General features: G+C 39.0%; 1 protein-coding gene across 1 annotated transcript in view; it reads left to right on the top strand.

Annotated features, from left to right (window-relative positions):
* Window positions 1-16546, top strand: part of LAMA3 (laminin subunit alpha 3) — a 119109-nt gene that overhangs the window by 46371 nt on the left and 56192 nt on the right. Inside the window, exons 17-27 of the mRNA XM_074820700.1 lie at window positions 490-542; window positions 919-1024; window positions 2729-2828; window positions 3300-3456; window positions 6700-6832; window positions 8115-8257; window positions 9575-9675; window positions 9791-9944; window positions 11305-11465; window positions 13682-13790; window positions 16013-16110. Coding sequence (XP_074676801.1) covers window positions 490-542; window positions 919-1024; window positions 2729-2828; window positions 3300-3456; window positions 6700-6832; window positions 8115-8257; window positions 9575-9675; window positions 9791-9944; window positions 11305-11465; window positions 13682-13790; window positions 16013-16110 — 1315 coding nt within the window. The remainder of the gene's footprint in view (window positions 1-489; window positions 543-918; window positions 1025-2728; window positions 2829-3299; window positions 3457-6699; window positions 6833-8114; window positions 8258-9574; window positions 9676-9790; window positions 9945-11304; window positions 11466-13681; window positions 13791-16012; window positions 16111-16546) is intronic.

Raw genomic sequence — 16546 nt, 5'->3', positions numbered from 1 at the left:
TCTCTGCCTTCAGTCACAGAGTCAATACAGGGTTTCACCAAACCTCTAGGTCAGCATAGCTGCTTCCCGCAATATTTGCTTCATTTATATTTCATATGGAGAGTTGAACTGGTTCCACAGTAGCACTGCAGAATAGAAGATGCCAGTCAGGCTTAAAGACACTGTTTTGCATCAACTGTCTGAATGTTTCTAAGAAAGAAAACAATTGTAAATCCAAACTCAAGACTGTTTTTGTTGAACACAAGTCAGAACACTTTAAAGCACACCACTAAATAGTAAAAAAAAACCCCACAGAAGGCCTCATTCTTTCTCCATTGTTTTTTCTTCTCACCTTGTGCCAGTATCCATCTGCTATTCTGAACCTGCTAGAGTAAAATCCACCTTGTGGCACTGTTACTCAAAGTTGCAGATGCAGGGTGGTGGGGTTTTTTTCTGGCAAAAGTATGTTGGAAAAATGAAGTGCAGATTGTCTTTTTTTCATCTGTGCAGCATGCCAGTGTGATGTGAGTGGAACACTAAGTGGAGTCGGAGAATGTCAGCAGGTAAAGTGAAATTAAAAGAAACACATTAATTAAATTGATTTTTGTAAAGATAAATTGTTGTAACATTTGGTAAGGTGGAAATCTTAGTACTGATTATTGCTTTTGGACATAAAGTGTCTGGTTTTATGCAGCAAAGAAGCAGTTTTATATCCTAGTGATGTATAAAAGTTCTGAAAAATTTTCATCATCTTGAGTTTATGTATTTTCTAGTCTGTTCATTGAAGATGATAAATGACAGAAGTTATGTCCAGATAATATTTTTTGTTGAGATTAGAATGGTTTTTCTCTTTAGAATTAGAGGAAATTCAAAATATTGTAAGATTAAAGTTCTGAAAAAGGTGTTGAAACATTTTTGATGAAATTGTTCTCTTAACAGGAAAATGGGCACTGTTACTGCAAGTCTAATGTTTGTGGAGATTCCTGTGACACTTGTGAAGCTGGTTATTATGCTCTCGAAAACACGAATTATTTTGGCTGCCGAGGTAAAATGAATAAAGGACATCTCTAGTAGCACATTTGCACTTAGTACAGAAGTCTTTAGAATTCCCTAGGCTATATTTTTTAAATGTATATATTGAATCACTTATGTGCACAGCATTTTGCACTACTGCTTGTAATGGCTTGTTACCCCTGTAACTCCTCCTGTGCCTTCCCAAGGGAGCAGGAACAAGGCAGATGTTACCACTGTGGTTCCCAGCCATTTTGTGGCTCGCTCACGTGAGGAAAGGTGTTTCTCTTGGAGTTCATTGTCCTTCACCTCACCTTCCCTGGTGCCTAATTTACCACCACTGCCTGAGGCTTCTCTGTCAAAGCTGGCAGTGATATCACACCAGGATGCTAAAGCTTGTTATCTTATCAAATAAGATAACTGAGAGTCATTCCTCCTCTCACTCCTTCTCCTGAGTGGTGGGGCCAAGGGTGGTTGATTTTCCTGCAAGTGTTACCTGTAAGAGTGCTAGCTGTCTGTGCTGCTTAGCAGTTTTGTAAAGTCTGCTGCTGCAATAAAATCTTAAAGTGTTACAACAGATACTAGCTTGATTTTTTTTTTCCAGGTATATTTGTGTATTGCTTTAGCCCAGGGCTCAATCTGTTTTGAAGCAGAGTCAGATGTAGCTGTGATGTGGAGAAAGTGGTCCTTCTTCTGAAGGATACTTGCTCTGCCATGTGTTTTCAGTGATGTAGGGCTACTTCAACAGTTCCCTTCCCTCCTTGTCCTCCCGCTAGATTTAGGTTTGTTAAAATTATTGACAGCACTTTCACTGACTTCAGTGTGCTTTACACCTGTCCAGGGTTGATGCAAGAGATTTATTTTTAAAGCACTGAAGTACTTCTGACAATCATTTAGTATGTACAAAGTTAAAAATAATCTCTACTGTATCAAACAGAGCTTTAATGCCTGATGTGCAAACCAAGAAGCTAATGAAAGGGATCTGGTTTCACAAAGGTGTCAAATACAATTATCCTTGATTTCAGTGAGATTACAGGTGCTTAACATATTTTAGGAAACAGGATGCTTTTACACTAATATGTAAATACACGTTTAGGAACTTTCCATTTTTCAATTCAGCTTGAAATTTTTGGGCTAGATGTACTCGTTCTTTAGTATGATGTACTATATCTTGTTATTAGGGGTATCCTTTAGTTTGTACCACAAGTCCTGTCTCCTGTAGAAAATCCTTCAATATTGTTGGCTATTATATGAACACATATGTTCTTGTTGTGTGCAAGTTTTGTAGGATAGATTAAATACTGGGGTACCAGACTCTGAAAAATTAACATTTTACAATTTTTGCAAGTTAGGTTTTGTGGTTTGTTTTCTTTTAAAATAATTATTCATCATGATATTGTTGTAGAAATTCTGACTTCTTATCAAAACATTTGAATGGCTGTTCTGCAAAACTGTAGGCCTGCATTTAGTAATATGGCATGGCTTATTACTTGCGATTTTTTTTTAAAATGGCTTTTGTCACATTCCAAGGAGAAATAAAAAAAACAACCGTGAACATGGGAGGCCTGAAATAGTTGCATCTTATGCATGTGTGTTAACGTGTATTTGAAAGAGCCTGAAGGGAGGGGAGTCTGAAGGGCTCCGGAAGGAGGAAACAAGTCATTAATGGTGTTTTCTGATAATTTTTATAATTTTTTTTTTCTGATGGGATATTTGGCTTGTGCTCTTTGCCTGACAGGCTGCCGGTGTGACGTTGGAGGATCCCTCAGCCCGGTGTGTGCTGAGCCCTTGGGTGGCTGCCGGTGCAGGGCGCACATCGTGGGGACGGCCTGTCGGGAGTGAGTCTGGCTGTAGTTTCTGATAGCTTGTGCTTCAGCATAGTTCTTTTCTGCCCACAAGTCCCTTGCTATCTTTTCACGTGAGATTCTGGATTTGTTGATAAATAAGCTGGTAAATTGTATTAGTTATTGATATTAATTTTGCTGGGCACTTTTCTTCTGTTAAAATAACAGAAGAAATAACATAAATAAGATTTTTTTACTTGTTTCCTTAAATAACCAATACCTATTTTGCAATAGTATTGCATATGTATCTGTATATCTATCAAGAGTTGTATAGCAAAATGTATGTAGGCTGTAAAAGCTTCTGGAAAGAGAATTCTCGTTACATCCATCTTATCAGCTGTCTTGAATTTATTAGCTGCTATGAGGATTCCTCAGTCAGTAGGTCACCTCCCTATGTATGCTCTTTAGATGTAGACCATACAGCAACTGGTAATTCTGTGTTGTTTTTTTTTTTCTCCTTGAAAGGCCTGAAAAAAACTATTTTTTCCCTGATCTGCACCACATGAAGTTTGAGATTGAAGATGGTACTACTGTCAAGGGAAGGGAAATTCGATTTGGCTATGATCCACAGGAATTTCCTAGCTTCAGTTGGAGAGGATACGCCCAGATGTCCTCTATACAAGTAAGCTGGTATTCCGTTCAAGGATTTGGGGTGAAAACATAGGTGTATGGTATAAATGTCTCTGTAGTACTGCTATGTGTGTGCAAGGTCATGGAGAAACCAGAAAAAAGGACAGGATCTCACTAATCTGAACCTTTTGGCACTGTATCACTGTTTGGATTAGTAAGTCTTGGTATTATTGTGAGTTGGTCATTGCTTGTGCAAATATATGTTCTTCAGAAATGTTCTTTGAGGGTTTTTTTGGTGAGAAATACGTGTTTTGCAGTAGGTGTAAACAATCGAACTAATAGCTTTAAAGCCTATAATATTGAATGCAGAAATTCTTGTCGTGCCAAGGACAGTGGAAACAGCAGAAGCTTGATGCCTGGCTAAATAATTTGAATTACACAATTCCTTGGCAGTCTATCCATAAGATTTTCAGGTACTATCACAGTGCTGTCACTGAAGTCTTCTTACACTTGCAACTTATATTGGGTGAAGAAGAGAAAGGTGCCACTTTTTATTAGGAATTATATCCTTGCATTACACAAACAGAAAAATGTGTGATTCAGTAAAAGAAGCTGTGAGGAGGAGCATATTGGCAACATTTATTTTAATCTCATGACAGTCTACAAATAAACTAAACAACAGCAGTTGTAAATCACAGGAAGAAAGTTACCGTAATTTAATTGTGTGAGAAGGGACTTTGGACTGAACTGCTGAGCAAGTAAACCAGGATTTTAAAACATTAGATTTGAGCAGTAAATGGGATTTGTTCACTTTTCTGGTATAGTTGTGTCCAGCCTCCATAAATTGTCCAAGGACTAATGGATCACTATAGACTGAGACATAAGCGCATAACCATTGCACAAGCATAGTGATTTCCTTTCTGTTCTTCATTTTTTCCTCTTCCCTCTTTGTTCTTTTGTTTGTTTTTTTTTTCATCCCAGAGCTCATATTTGTTGGATCTTCAGAGTTACTCCACATTCACAAATAAAGGCAACTCTCCAGTAACTGATTTCTTAACTTCTGCTTTCTAACTCAGCTGCTTTTTGCACTTCATATCCAGTGATATGGATTTTGTATATCCAGTGATTTGCATTTTGTAAAGAGGTGCTGAAAAGGCTTAGTCTCTAATCTTGCTAAAAGTGTGTGGTTTTTTGCTTACCTGGATAAAGCTTTTCACTCATGTAAGCTCCAGGCCCTCCTTAGATCCTTGCATAACTGAGATAGTCTGATGTTCTTCATTTCAAGGAACTTTGCTAATTTTGACATAGTGTTTTTGTGTCTTGCAGGACCCTGAAATAATCCTCCTGACATCTATTTTGTAGAAGACAAATAGTGTTACCATATCTACCACACAAAAGGCTAATGTAACAACTATTTGTGAAAAGAAACTATTTCAATACAATTAAAAGTTTTTGAGGTGAAATAAATAAGCTATGTGTGACCTCAGCATAGGTCACTGGTGCTCTGTCATGCTGTTGACATGGTTGTCTCATTATAGATTGAGAAGCTGACAGTCAGGCTCTGATTTTAAAGCTCTGGCCAGAGTTTGTGACAGAGCTCAAAGAATAATTTCTACCCATTCTCTCCCTTTGCTTGAACTCAGGGACTGACATCTCTTCCTCCCTTATTCCTCACTTATCTCTACTTTCTCTCTCTTCACTGTGTCTTCTAGATTTTCCGTAAAATCTTAGAAACCATTTTGATAAATCTCCTGAAGCATGTTTCTTTATTTCTTTTGCCTTTTTTTTGTTCATATCTATTTTTTTTATTCCCTCAATGCCTGCCCTATCCATGTAGTATCCTTCAGAAGTCATCCTTCTCCATTTAAAACAACACATGTAAAACCTTCCCCTACTTATTTGTATTTTCCATTCTGGTCCACTGCCCTTCTGCAGTCACCTAGATTTTAGCTATCTAGTCTCTGTAGATCTCTCAGCCCTGTCATCTGTCATATGTCTATCTTTGCTTTCTGCTTTGCTTTTCTATTAAGGTGGAGGTCTAGGGGATGATGATGACAGAATTGAGGAATTTACATTCAGAGTAGCTTATGGGAGCTGGCATTCTTGCATTTATTGTAGCTTTCAGGAGTAAGAGAAAATGAGGCTTTGTGCTCTGTTCTCAAATGTATGGAATGGAGAAAACCTGTGTGCATTTGGGGAAGCAGAATGGACCACAGTGGTGGGGAGGTCACTGGGCCACAAGTATCTTGGAAAGGGACAGCAAGTGGATTGTGGTGGGTGAACTGGTGGGAGCTGGATTATGAGGGGAGCTTTAGGATGGAAGGAAGGAAGCCAAACGCTTGAGGTTGCACCAATCCTGTTTTTTCCTAATCCACCACCAGCCTTTGTATATGTCTCAGCCAATTCTGTTGCTCTGCAAACTAAATAATGGAGGCTGTGTGAATGCGGCCTCCTGTGGGCTTGAGAACTTCATGTCTCCAGAGGTGTCAGTTCAGTGCCAGGGCAAAGTCATGCAGGGTGTCGCATCTCTAAGAAACTGGGATCTGGTGGAGGAGCAGAAGTTTCAGTGGCAGTTTGAGATGTCTGCATGCTGTGAAGTGTTGTGTGTAATCTCAGACTAGGATCTGGCCTGTACCTTGGGAAGCCAGGAATAGGGACAGCCTTTGATACCATATGCCTCCTTTATGGCACGGGAGGGGAGAATAACAGTAAAGTACTGTCCATTTATCAAGGTGTAATATAAACACACATGTTAGTTCAGCCATTCTGTGTCTTTCTTGATAAGCTATTATTCAACAAGAGTTTTATTTTACAGGAGATTTTGTTCTATATTCTCTTGTAAGCTGCCTGAGCCTTTCTTTTCTGTTATGGAGTTTGTCTTTGCCAAATGGTTTTTCTTTCTCTGGGTGCTAGTAACAAATAATATACTTTCCTTTCCTCCTTTTTCCCTTTCTTTTTATTTTTCCCAGCCAGAGGTGGTTGTGCCTATTACTGTGGCTTCCCCTAAGCTCTTCCACCTAGTCCTCCGCTATGTCGGCCTGGGCTCAAAAAGCTCTAAAGGGAAGATCTCAGTTGCTGAGGGAAAACATTTTGGCACTAATTATACTTGTAAGTGAATTAATTTTCTCACTAGGCTTGCCTGTCGTCCTCTGTCATACACCAGCATTGCCATTCGAGTACTTGTCTGCATGAGTGTTTTTCTTGTAGGACTTTAGTATGGTGCTTGCATGGCTTCTAACTGTTCCTCTATTCAGCACTTTACGGCTGTTTTTGTTTATTAACTTCCATTTTTCAGAATGAAGTGAGGATAACTTTGAATGTGGAAAAATCAAACCTCTACTTATTTCGCATTATCCTGAGGTATATTAACCCTGGAAGTGAAACAGTATCTGGTCGCATATCTGCTTGTCAATCTCGGCCTGAAACAGGTAGGTACAACTCAGTGGCACAACAGATCAGATGAATGTTAGATCAGAGGAGACTTTTCAGGGTGCACCTAAATCAAATTTGTAATGTCGCTTAAAATACATCACTTTTAACAGTGTCAGTGCTTTTGTGCTTTTTCTAATATATTTTGCCGTGTAATTGATGTGGCTGTGTTTGCATGAAACCCCTGCTTACAGTAGTAATCACCATTGATTTTTTCAAATGTTTGCCAAACTTAGTACTTTGAGTTCTGCACTTGGAAGCTCTGAACTGTGTGTTTTATGAAGCTTTTAAAGAAGGGATTACAGCACTTATTTTGGTTTAGTTGCCTTTAATATTTCAGTTTAAAGGTGGCTTCTGACTTCATTCCATGAATAACATTTATTTAATGATGAATCCAATCTACCAAGTTAGCTCTGATTACAGACCTCAACAGCATGTGATGCCTTTTGGGCCCTGATAAAAGATAAGTACTCTATGTCCTTTGAATGATAGAAACATACCAAGCCTGTGTGCAGAATTATCTCTTATTATGACTAATCTCAGCATACTGATGGGAGCTAATGGAGTTTAGTCATAGATCCTTTTAGTTATTTAGAGGAGACAAAACTGAAGACTTCACAGATACCACTCAGCAGAGTAGCAGCAGTTTGTGGTCATGTCTGGCTTATATTGCCTGGAAAGCAGGGAACCAGCTTTTGTCTGTGTCCAGGGGCTTCAAAGAGGAAACCATTAATATTCGTAACAATTTTTCCTCACGACTTCTCTTTGCTAAAGCATACCACAGCTACATCTCTGTTGTACATCATCTCTGCTCAGAAGTTACCTTCAGTTACTATCTGTAACTAAACATTTTAGATGCTACTGAGAACTTCCAGTATCTGAAATATTTGGCTGAAAGTCACATGAGAACAGGCCTTGCATCAGCTGAACATATTGTGAGTCAGTGCAGAGACAGGTTGAATGGAAAAATCATGGAAGGAGAAAGTGAAGAAATGAGCGTTTAGGAATAGTGCAAAACTGACCATTACGGGGGCAGAGCTCTGCCTTTCTGAATCAATTTGCTCAAGACTAATAAGAACAAAGACAACAACCACTGCATAGCTCTGTAGATTACTGTGTGTGGTTGAATGCAGTGTTGATACGTATTGACAGAAAAGCATTGATCAGCTCCTGTTAGACCAAGTTTAATGGATGAAATCATCGGTCCAACACACTAAGCAAGTAGAGACATTTTACACAGTCCCTTATTTTTTAACTTTTTTTTTTTTTTTTTGCTGGCAGGGGCTGCTCAGAGCAAAGAGTTTGTCTTCCCACCCAGCAAGGAGCCAGCTTTTGTCACAATCCCAGGAAGAAGCTCCGCAGAGCCTTTCTCACTGGTTCCAGGCACGTGGACTGTCAGTATAATGGCAGAGGAAGTCCTCTTGGTAAGAAAACAATTGAGGAAAACAAATGCTTGAAGGCTGTCGTGATAGTGTTGCTCTGGAGTTATTTGCTGGGAAGAACCCTGCAAACAACTGAAATTCAGCACCAGTGAAAAGAGTACAGCAGCAGAGTATCATTATGAAAATTTACAGTTCTGCCTCTTATTTAATTTTTTTTCTTCTCTGACTTTCACCTGCTCTAATTTTTCTTGTGCTTACAGACTTTAAGCCTATCCGGAATCTGTACCTTCAAAGAAAAAAGTAATACTAATATACAGCACAATTGGTTGAGCATAAATGCTCACAGGAATTCATAATTCTTACATATCAGGTGTTGTATCTAAAGCTTGGCTCAGCCACAGCTGACCAAGGTCTTAGTTTCTTGACAAAAATTCTTCCAAAATGTGTATAAGATGGACTGCATGATTAGCAGGTCATTTTCTTAAATGTTTTTATCCTCCCATCATTACTCTCACTTCCTGAAAAACTGAAAAACTTTCTGACAGAGGTTCTGAGAAATTGTTATAAAGAGACAAATTGTTTGAGGTGATCATTTATGAAAAACCTTAAAAATGTATGATCATCAAGACAGCATGCTGAAATTCATATAGGGTTAACAAGCAGCCAGTGTCTTCAGTCATTAAGCCTGGAGCGCTGTTAAATTTATGGAATACCACATTATATGTTACTAAAGAGCTTGCAAACATATTTCTTGCTGAAAGTGACAGTACTTATTGTGCCTGGTTTTTTTACTAATACCTTTGTAAAGGAATTTCTTAATGATCTTAGCCCAGCATGTTCTCACAATAACAGTTTTTATATATAAGTTCTAATATGTTAATTTAAGTAGGCAAGGCAGAGCAAAAATACACCAGCTTTTGAAGCACATCTTAATAGATTACATGGAGTATTTTTGTAAAGTCACCTGGGATACGTGAATCTCCCTTGTGGAGCCACGCGCAGTTGAGATGTGCACGTGGATTGCACTCCTGGGTGAAAACCGCGCCCAGCCGGCTATGTGTTACCAAGCCGTGGGGAGGCTCCTTTACGAGCACTGTCTTGTACTGATGGGAGAGTGGCTTCAGAGTTTCCCTGCTCACAGGGCAGCTGCCTTCGTTCCATCTCTATGAAAGTATAAATAGAGTTAACATTCTGATGTTAATGGCCCATGTAACAAAAAAAATAATCCATATATTGCAGATATCCTCTGTAAAAATTATTTATGTGATTGGTTTTGTTCATTGCTACATTGTGAAAGTCTAGAGAAGTTTCTTCTGTGATTTTCTGCATGGCTTGCATTGCTGTATTCTTTGTTCTTAGGATTATATGGTGCTGTTACCTAGTGATTACTACGAAGCATCCATCTTGCAGATACAAGTTACAGAGCCTTGCACCTATTTGGGACGTGCTTCAACAGAGCAGTCAGTATATATGCTACAGAACAAACCAGTGCCTTGGATTATTTTATTATTTTCCTGCTGCACTTGAAAACAATAATAATCCTGTGTTTTGTTTGGGTTTGTTTTTTTATGTAAGCTGCTTGCTCTATCAGCATTTGCCATTGGGCAGATTTTCCTGTGTCCTTGGTTCAGAGGCAACGTATTTCAGACACGGGGGAGAATACAGAAGAATACTTGTGCGACAGCCAACTCCTGATCAACCAGTGATGACCCATATCAGTGGAAGAGAGGTCAGATTTCTGCGGGCTAATTGCAGTCCCATCTGCACTATAGACTGTAAACCTACTGGACTAAAACGGTTGCAGTTTTACAGCTCGGGATTTGCAGATCTGTAACTCATCCCTGAAACAGACTCTGCGCCAAGTTCTGCATTTTATACAGAACTATGTAAACGTATCAGTGTAGGCAAATTTATAACTGTGACTAGAGTGGACATTTCACTCTGACAGAAGTATTTCATTAAATGAAAATCCCTCTCCTTTAGATGTACTGGCTTGTTCAGCATACTGTTTAATTGCTGCAGAAATGGCATAATGATTTGTCAGCAGAAATGGTGTACATACATCACTGTAATTTTTTTTTTTCTTAGATAGCTATACTTAAGTAAAAATTGCTTTACTGAAAAACAAGCAGAAGCAATTATGCCACTGCTGTATGTCCACTGAAAGAGAAACGTGTTTTATGAAATGAAAAGTTTTACTAGAAGTGTGTTTTGTAAAAATAAGGTATTTTATCAAGTAGGTGATAATTACATGTGAAATGATTATGTCCTCTGTTACTGGACTTGGATACTGCTTTTAAAAATACCAAGTGCAACAAGAATACTTACATGCCACAGGCCCTGGTGCTTCATCACTGATGCATGTGCAAAACTTTACTGGTAGGAATAATTGCAGTGAAGTCAAGAGGGCTGTTGACAGTATTATTTACATGTTTAAGTGTTCGTAGCCTAAGGAAATATTGAGAAAAATTTGTTTAAATTTGAAAAGAATTATATAGCTAACTGTAGCAAAAACCTCTGTAACCACAGCACTTTCCATGCAACTACTTCAAAGTATTTTGCATCAAGTATTGTGTTAACCAATTCGTGCAGGTAAACTAAAAGGAAATCTTGATGCTTCAGAAAGTGTCACTTGGCTGTTTGCTGGAGAGATGCTTTCACTCTTCTTAGGGAATCAATATACAGCACTGCTGTTGTAGAAACTGTGTTCCTGGAAATATTTTTTTCAGTGGAAAAGATAGCTTAGAGATGACGGTGACAATTTTTTAGTATCATTGATGTTTACTTATTGGTACTTTCTACTGGGGACAAGAGAAATAATATACTCATTTCCTAGGCTTATTTTACAGCCTTCCTAGAACTGTTATAATGGCAGCTGTTTCTTAAACTTGGTTGACTCTTATTAGTGGACAAAGTGATATTTATAAGCATTGCTTCCATTCTGCTGGATGTGTTTTGCTGAGACATTACAAGATTTGCCCTGGACTAATGCTGACTAGTTGGCTTGCAGAGCAGGACAAGGCAGCTTTCTGCAAGAAAGGAACTGAAAAATCTAACAGTTTTTTTCTTCTTCAATGATCTTGACCTAGGTCAATTTACAGATGACCATAAATGTTCCTCAGGTCGGTCGCTATGTTCTGGTTTTTGAATATGCCAATGAAGAGGATCGGTTATACACTGCCGAGGTAATAATACATAGCCCTGGACCTGTCACTGAAGGCAGAGTGAGAATATATAGTTGTAAATACAGGTAAGAATTTCTGAGTAATCACTAAATGATTAAATAAGCATTTGAGATATAATTATACTTTTTATATATTGGGATCCATTTTACTATGTAGATTGTTTGAATTTTAGGGTGGTTTAAAAGCAAGTACATGATTCTGTGAGTATTGTACAGATTTTTAATTCTCTCTGTGCAATCAGCTCGTTAAATATTGCTAGTGCTTCAGTGACATGTTTTCCTATACAAAGGGCAACTTTTTTATATCCATTCATAAATCCTTATAAAGTATTAATCTCCATGTCCAGTGGAAGAGCGTCGCTGTTGTCTGCAGATACCTGCACTGTTTTTATTTAGTTAAAAGTGTGTCCAAGGGCTTTGGCTATAAAGAATGTAGCAGCTAGTTCTACAAGAGCATTCCCACCGTTTCTAGCAAGATCTGCTGAAGCAGAAGTATAAAGGTCTCTGATGAGTGTAGCCATCCTCTCTGGCTGTTAGGCTGTAGGCAAGGTCTTCAGCTGAATGCTTGTTTATCCTTGTTGGCTACTGAGGGTACTGCAGATGTTTCTGCACAAGAGATTTTGTCTGTCCCGAGCAAAATTGTCTTTAACACTTGAGCATTTCACCTTATGACCCAAATTAGGATTGTGATCCTGCAGATCCTGCAGTTTGTGCCCTTGGGAGAGCCTATGCAGTGCCAGGGGACTACAGACATGCATCTGTTTTTCCCATGAGTCAAGTGTTTGGCCGATTGGAGGCTTAGAGATATTCAGGATGAAATTGCCCAGTAAGAAAAATAATTTTCATCAGCGTGTTTGTGATATAGAGCAGAGCTATGTGGAGCAGTGACCTTGTCAGGTTATTGCTGGGGAAAGCTCTTATTTTAGCCTGTTAAGTAACACTTTGAGTGCCAAACTACTTGCTATAAATCTTCCATTTTATTGCTTTTTTTTTCTTCCCAAACATGTTTTATGGACTAATTTTTAACATATTTGTTTGTTCGTATGATACACTAAGAACTTGTTTATGAAAAGACAAAGAAAGCCCTTGCTACTTCAATGTAGCAATGCAGTAAATCCCTTCTGTAGCCATTCTGCATGAAGCTAATGGTCACACTACAAGTAAGTTGCTGTGTCAGCTTTCCAAAGCAGGAAGCAACAAGTCTCTTCTGTTAAAAAATAAATCAAGAAATGACATACTGAGGTACATGCATATAAGAGTAACTTGTAGAATCAGGAATATATTGTGCCAGGCCTTCTTACAGCTCTGTGAGCTTGATGATTCCCTAAAAAGCATCATAAGAGAATAAAACATCGCAAACTTCCAGTGAATCACAAATAAAGGACCTATATTTCTCTGGTCTTAAATGTCTTTAGCCCTGAGCTCTCCTTATTTCTGAGCTGTGCTCTCAACAGGAGTGAAAATTCCACATTCTCTGGTTCATAGAGGAGAAATAGAGAAGCAGTTGTATGGTGGTTACAGCTTCTCACCCATGGCATGCTGGCTGGCCTAACAGAGCAGAAGTGCAGAAGAAAGAAAAGAAATTAAAGCCATATATAATTTCTCTTTAGCAAAAGGGAACTGTTTCTACTTTGGGCAAGTTGCAGGGGTCATGCTCCCTGAACAAGACAGAGTTCAAAGGCTTTATCAAGAATCTTCCTCTTAGTATGTATTTGTCTTTACCAAAGCCAATCAAAGGTAGTCAGTAAGAGGCAAACTTACATTTTTTCACTTGTATTGAGGAGTATCTCAGTGTACAGAAGAGCTTTCTAAAATCAAGACCTGCCCAGCTGCCACTGTGTGGGTGAGAGCTGCTGATCCACACCATCCACGGCTTGTGGCAGAGTGGAAAGCAGCAGCTGGTGTGTGCTGGTCCCTCAAGGATCACAGCCCAGGCACAGAATATTAGTTACACGCCATGTTACGCATCTTGGAAACCTCTGAAGGTAGCATGTGTGTGTATGTGTCTGTTCACATCTATCTGTTCATTGAGGTCTGGAGGTTTGGGCTCTGGGTAGGTCAGCCCATGAAAGACAAGCAGTATTTTGTACATGGTACATCCTTTGTCTCAACAGCGAGGATACTGCATGTTCACCAGTGGCCAAAGGTAGTTGTTACCTGTGATCCAGCAGGACAGCTAGGCACCAGTGGTGAGGCTAGCCAGAAACTAGATGGCTGACCTAGACAATAGCCTAAACAACATTGCAATGCCAGCACATTTTTAACCCGGCTTTCTGTCTCAGTTTCCTTTGTCGCAGTGTTGTAGTTGATGACAGGAATCGCATTGCAGCCTATGACCTTCTAGCAGATACAAAGATACATCTTAAGGCATCATCAATTAATTTTCTTCTGGTAAGTTTTTGTTTTCTTCTCCCTTTTGTAATACTTGTTCCCTGAGTGGCTAAAGAGAGATGCTTTTCTCCCTGCGTTCACATGCTGTGTGGTAATGTGTGAAATTATGTGTATTAGATGCTTAAAGATGTTTTTATATCAGTCAGAGAATACTGAAGCAAATTTCAAAGATAAATAGAAATTCTCCTTTCTTGGCAAGGGTTTTTCCAACTCTCTTGTGCTTTATTTCAGTTTACCTCTCTGTTCTGCATCTAAACTTTAAATGAAAAATCTTCTAGTAGCTTTTATATGTCTTTTTTTTCCCCCTATCTTTCACTCCTTTTAAATCCCCAAAACCCATGTGGGAGTTTCCTGGGTCTCTTACAAAATTCAGGTAATAAATGCATTCATTTCAGGTAATAAATGCATTTATTAATCATAGAACTTCAAATACTTTGAATGAAAAGCCTTCACTGCCCTCTCTTGGCCACCCCAGGAATAAGTTTTTCTGAATACTGAATTTTCTATGTTGTTTCTGTTTTCCATTTTAGAAACACAAGGTGAGTTACAGTTGGTTAAAATCTAGAGTTGAAACACAGCTATAAACATAGAGTAGTTCTGTGGAACTATTAGGAGTAACAACTGATACATGCTTTCTTCATTTCATAAGGCAGTGTTCAATGTGAACAAACACCATTTAAATTGTCTGTTAGCTCCCTGCAGCAATTGCTGTGTTAAAAAGATCCACATCGAAAAGATGTTGCTATTAGTCTCTTGTGCTAAGAATCTCTGTATTTTTATTTCTAAATTCTAGTTTTCATTCTCTGGGTAACTTGCTACAAGATAAATTTCAATATTCTCCTGAGATACAGGAAATATTTCCCTGTGTTAAATGTAAAGACTGCATTTAGCAAAAGACAGGAAGGAGGGGGAAAAGAAGATCTTCAGGTATATGGACACTAATCATGGAGCAGCAGCTTTGGAGTTGAAGACCCATGTGTGACCCCTTCTCATGTAGACCAGAGAGGCAAAGGGGAACCACCCCAACACTGGAGTTCAGAAATCTGGTCTAAATAAAGGGGAAGTGGGGTTCTTGAGGTCAGCTTTCAAGTGAGGCTCTTATGACTTGGTAGTTTTTATCTCACACTGATGCATATGAGCTGTCTAAACCCAGACAATGTTTCACACTGATTTTTTATCTGCTCATAAAGTGCAGTTCAAGGCTTCAGAGTCTACCCTTGTTCTGCTGTAATGAGCTGGAGCCCTGTAGGTCATTACATGCAGGACAGGCACAGTGTTTGCTGCCCAGAAAAAGGGACTTTTAGCACTCTGCCTTCTAGCTTATAGAGGGTTTCTAGTTTCTAGTCCCTGTTCACTACTGCTAAAACACAAACTGAGCTGCTTCTAAGCTGAATCACTTTGCACATTAATGAATTCTCCCTATGCAATTTTTATTTATATGAATACATGGTGGTAGTTTTCTTAATGCTTATCAGGCATCTTTATCTCCTTTCAAGTAGTTCATGCACAAGTTTTGTAATCTACATTAGATATTTTGTAAGTGCAGGTAATAAATTTTATTAGTGAAACCGTTTTGTCTACCCTCAAGCCTTCCCTTATGTGCTTACCACCATGGCTACAGCAGGACTACCAGAGCTTCATTTGCTCATGTCTAGTTTTAGTTTAAAAAGAAATCATATGAGGTCTTGTTGGCTTTTAAAATTAGTTCTGAATCTATCGGGAGAAATCCTGGTGTCACTGAATCTCACTCAGATGTACTTTGTTCGAGCAAGTGTTCATGTCTGCATTTCAGAAGATCTAGGAATTCCCTCAGGGTATGAACAAGTGTTCATGTCTGCATTTCAGAAGATCTAGGAATTCCCTCAGGGTCTCTGACACCACAGATGAGGGCTTTTATTCACACCTCTGTATGCTCCTTGCCTAGCTTCTGACACTGCAAGCTGGTCTTGTCATTCCCATTGCCATACATATACTTACGTTTTAATTTATTTAACTTCTGAACAGCCAACAGTCGCCTCAGAAGGACAAAAATGCTATTCAACACTGAGGCATTCAGGTGCAGAGAGGTAAAGGGATCCAAAATCTTGTGGGAAGTCCATGACAGAACATGGCTTTCGGCTCAGGCCTCCCCATGCTAAAATTAGGCTTCGTCCTTCCCGTTCAGGCCTGACGCAGTTATTTATGATATTAATTGTTAATTATGCCTTTTGCTTATTTTTCAGCACAAGGTTTGTATTATATCAGCTGAAGAATTTTCTCCGGAATATGTGGATCCTAAAGTACAATGCATAGCTGCTTACAGAAGTACCCATGATGGAAGGTAACTTGCTTGGTTTTATCCTTCTTATTTTCTGAAGAAGACCTTGAAAGGCAGACTAAATGGTATTTTATTTTCAATGAACCTTTGCCCAGTGACTCACAGGTGATTTGTAGGCCACTTTTGAAAAGTAGTATTTGTAAAAAAGCTGAAGTGTTAGTGTTAATCTAGACAGTCTTTGTGCAGGATTTTGTTAACACTAGCCTCTTCCTGGCTTGTCTGAACTACTGAGTGTTGATGCATTAGACATCATGCATCTTTCACACTCTGTCCAGTATGATAGGTGTCCCAGCTGGAGAAACATTGCTACTTCAGCAGCCTGAAAAGCTTGCTGCTCCATCTGGAGTTTCATTCTGCAAATTACTGCTTCAGCTGTTCCAAAATGGCTTTGTCATTAGACAGGGAATGTGACTGCCCTTTCAGGCACAAATCCACCAGC

The sequence above is a fragment of the Strix aluco genome, chromosome 1 (genome assembly GCF_031877795.1).
Source record: "Strix aluco isolate bStrAlu1 chromosome 1, bStrAlu1.hap1, whole genome shotgun sequence".
In the NCBI taxonomy this organism is placed as follows: domain Eukaryota; kingdom Metazoa; phylum Chordata; class Aves; order Strigiformes; family Strigidae; genus Strix; species Strix aluco.
This window is presented reverse-complemented; position numbering and strand designations above follow the sequence as displayed.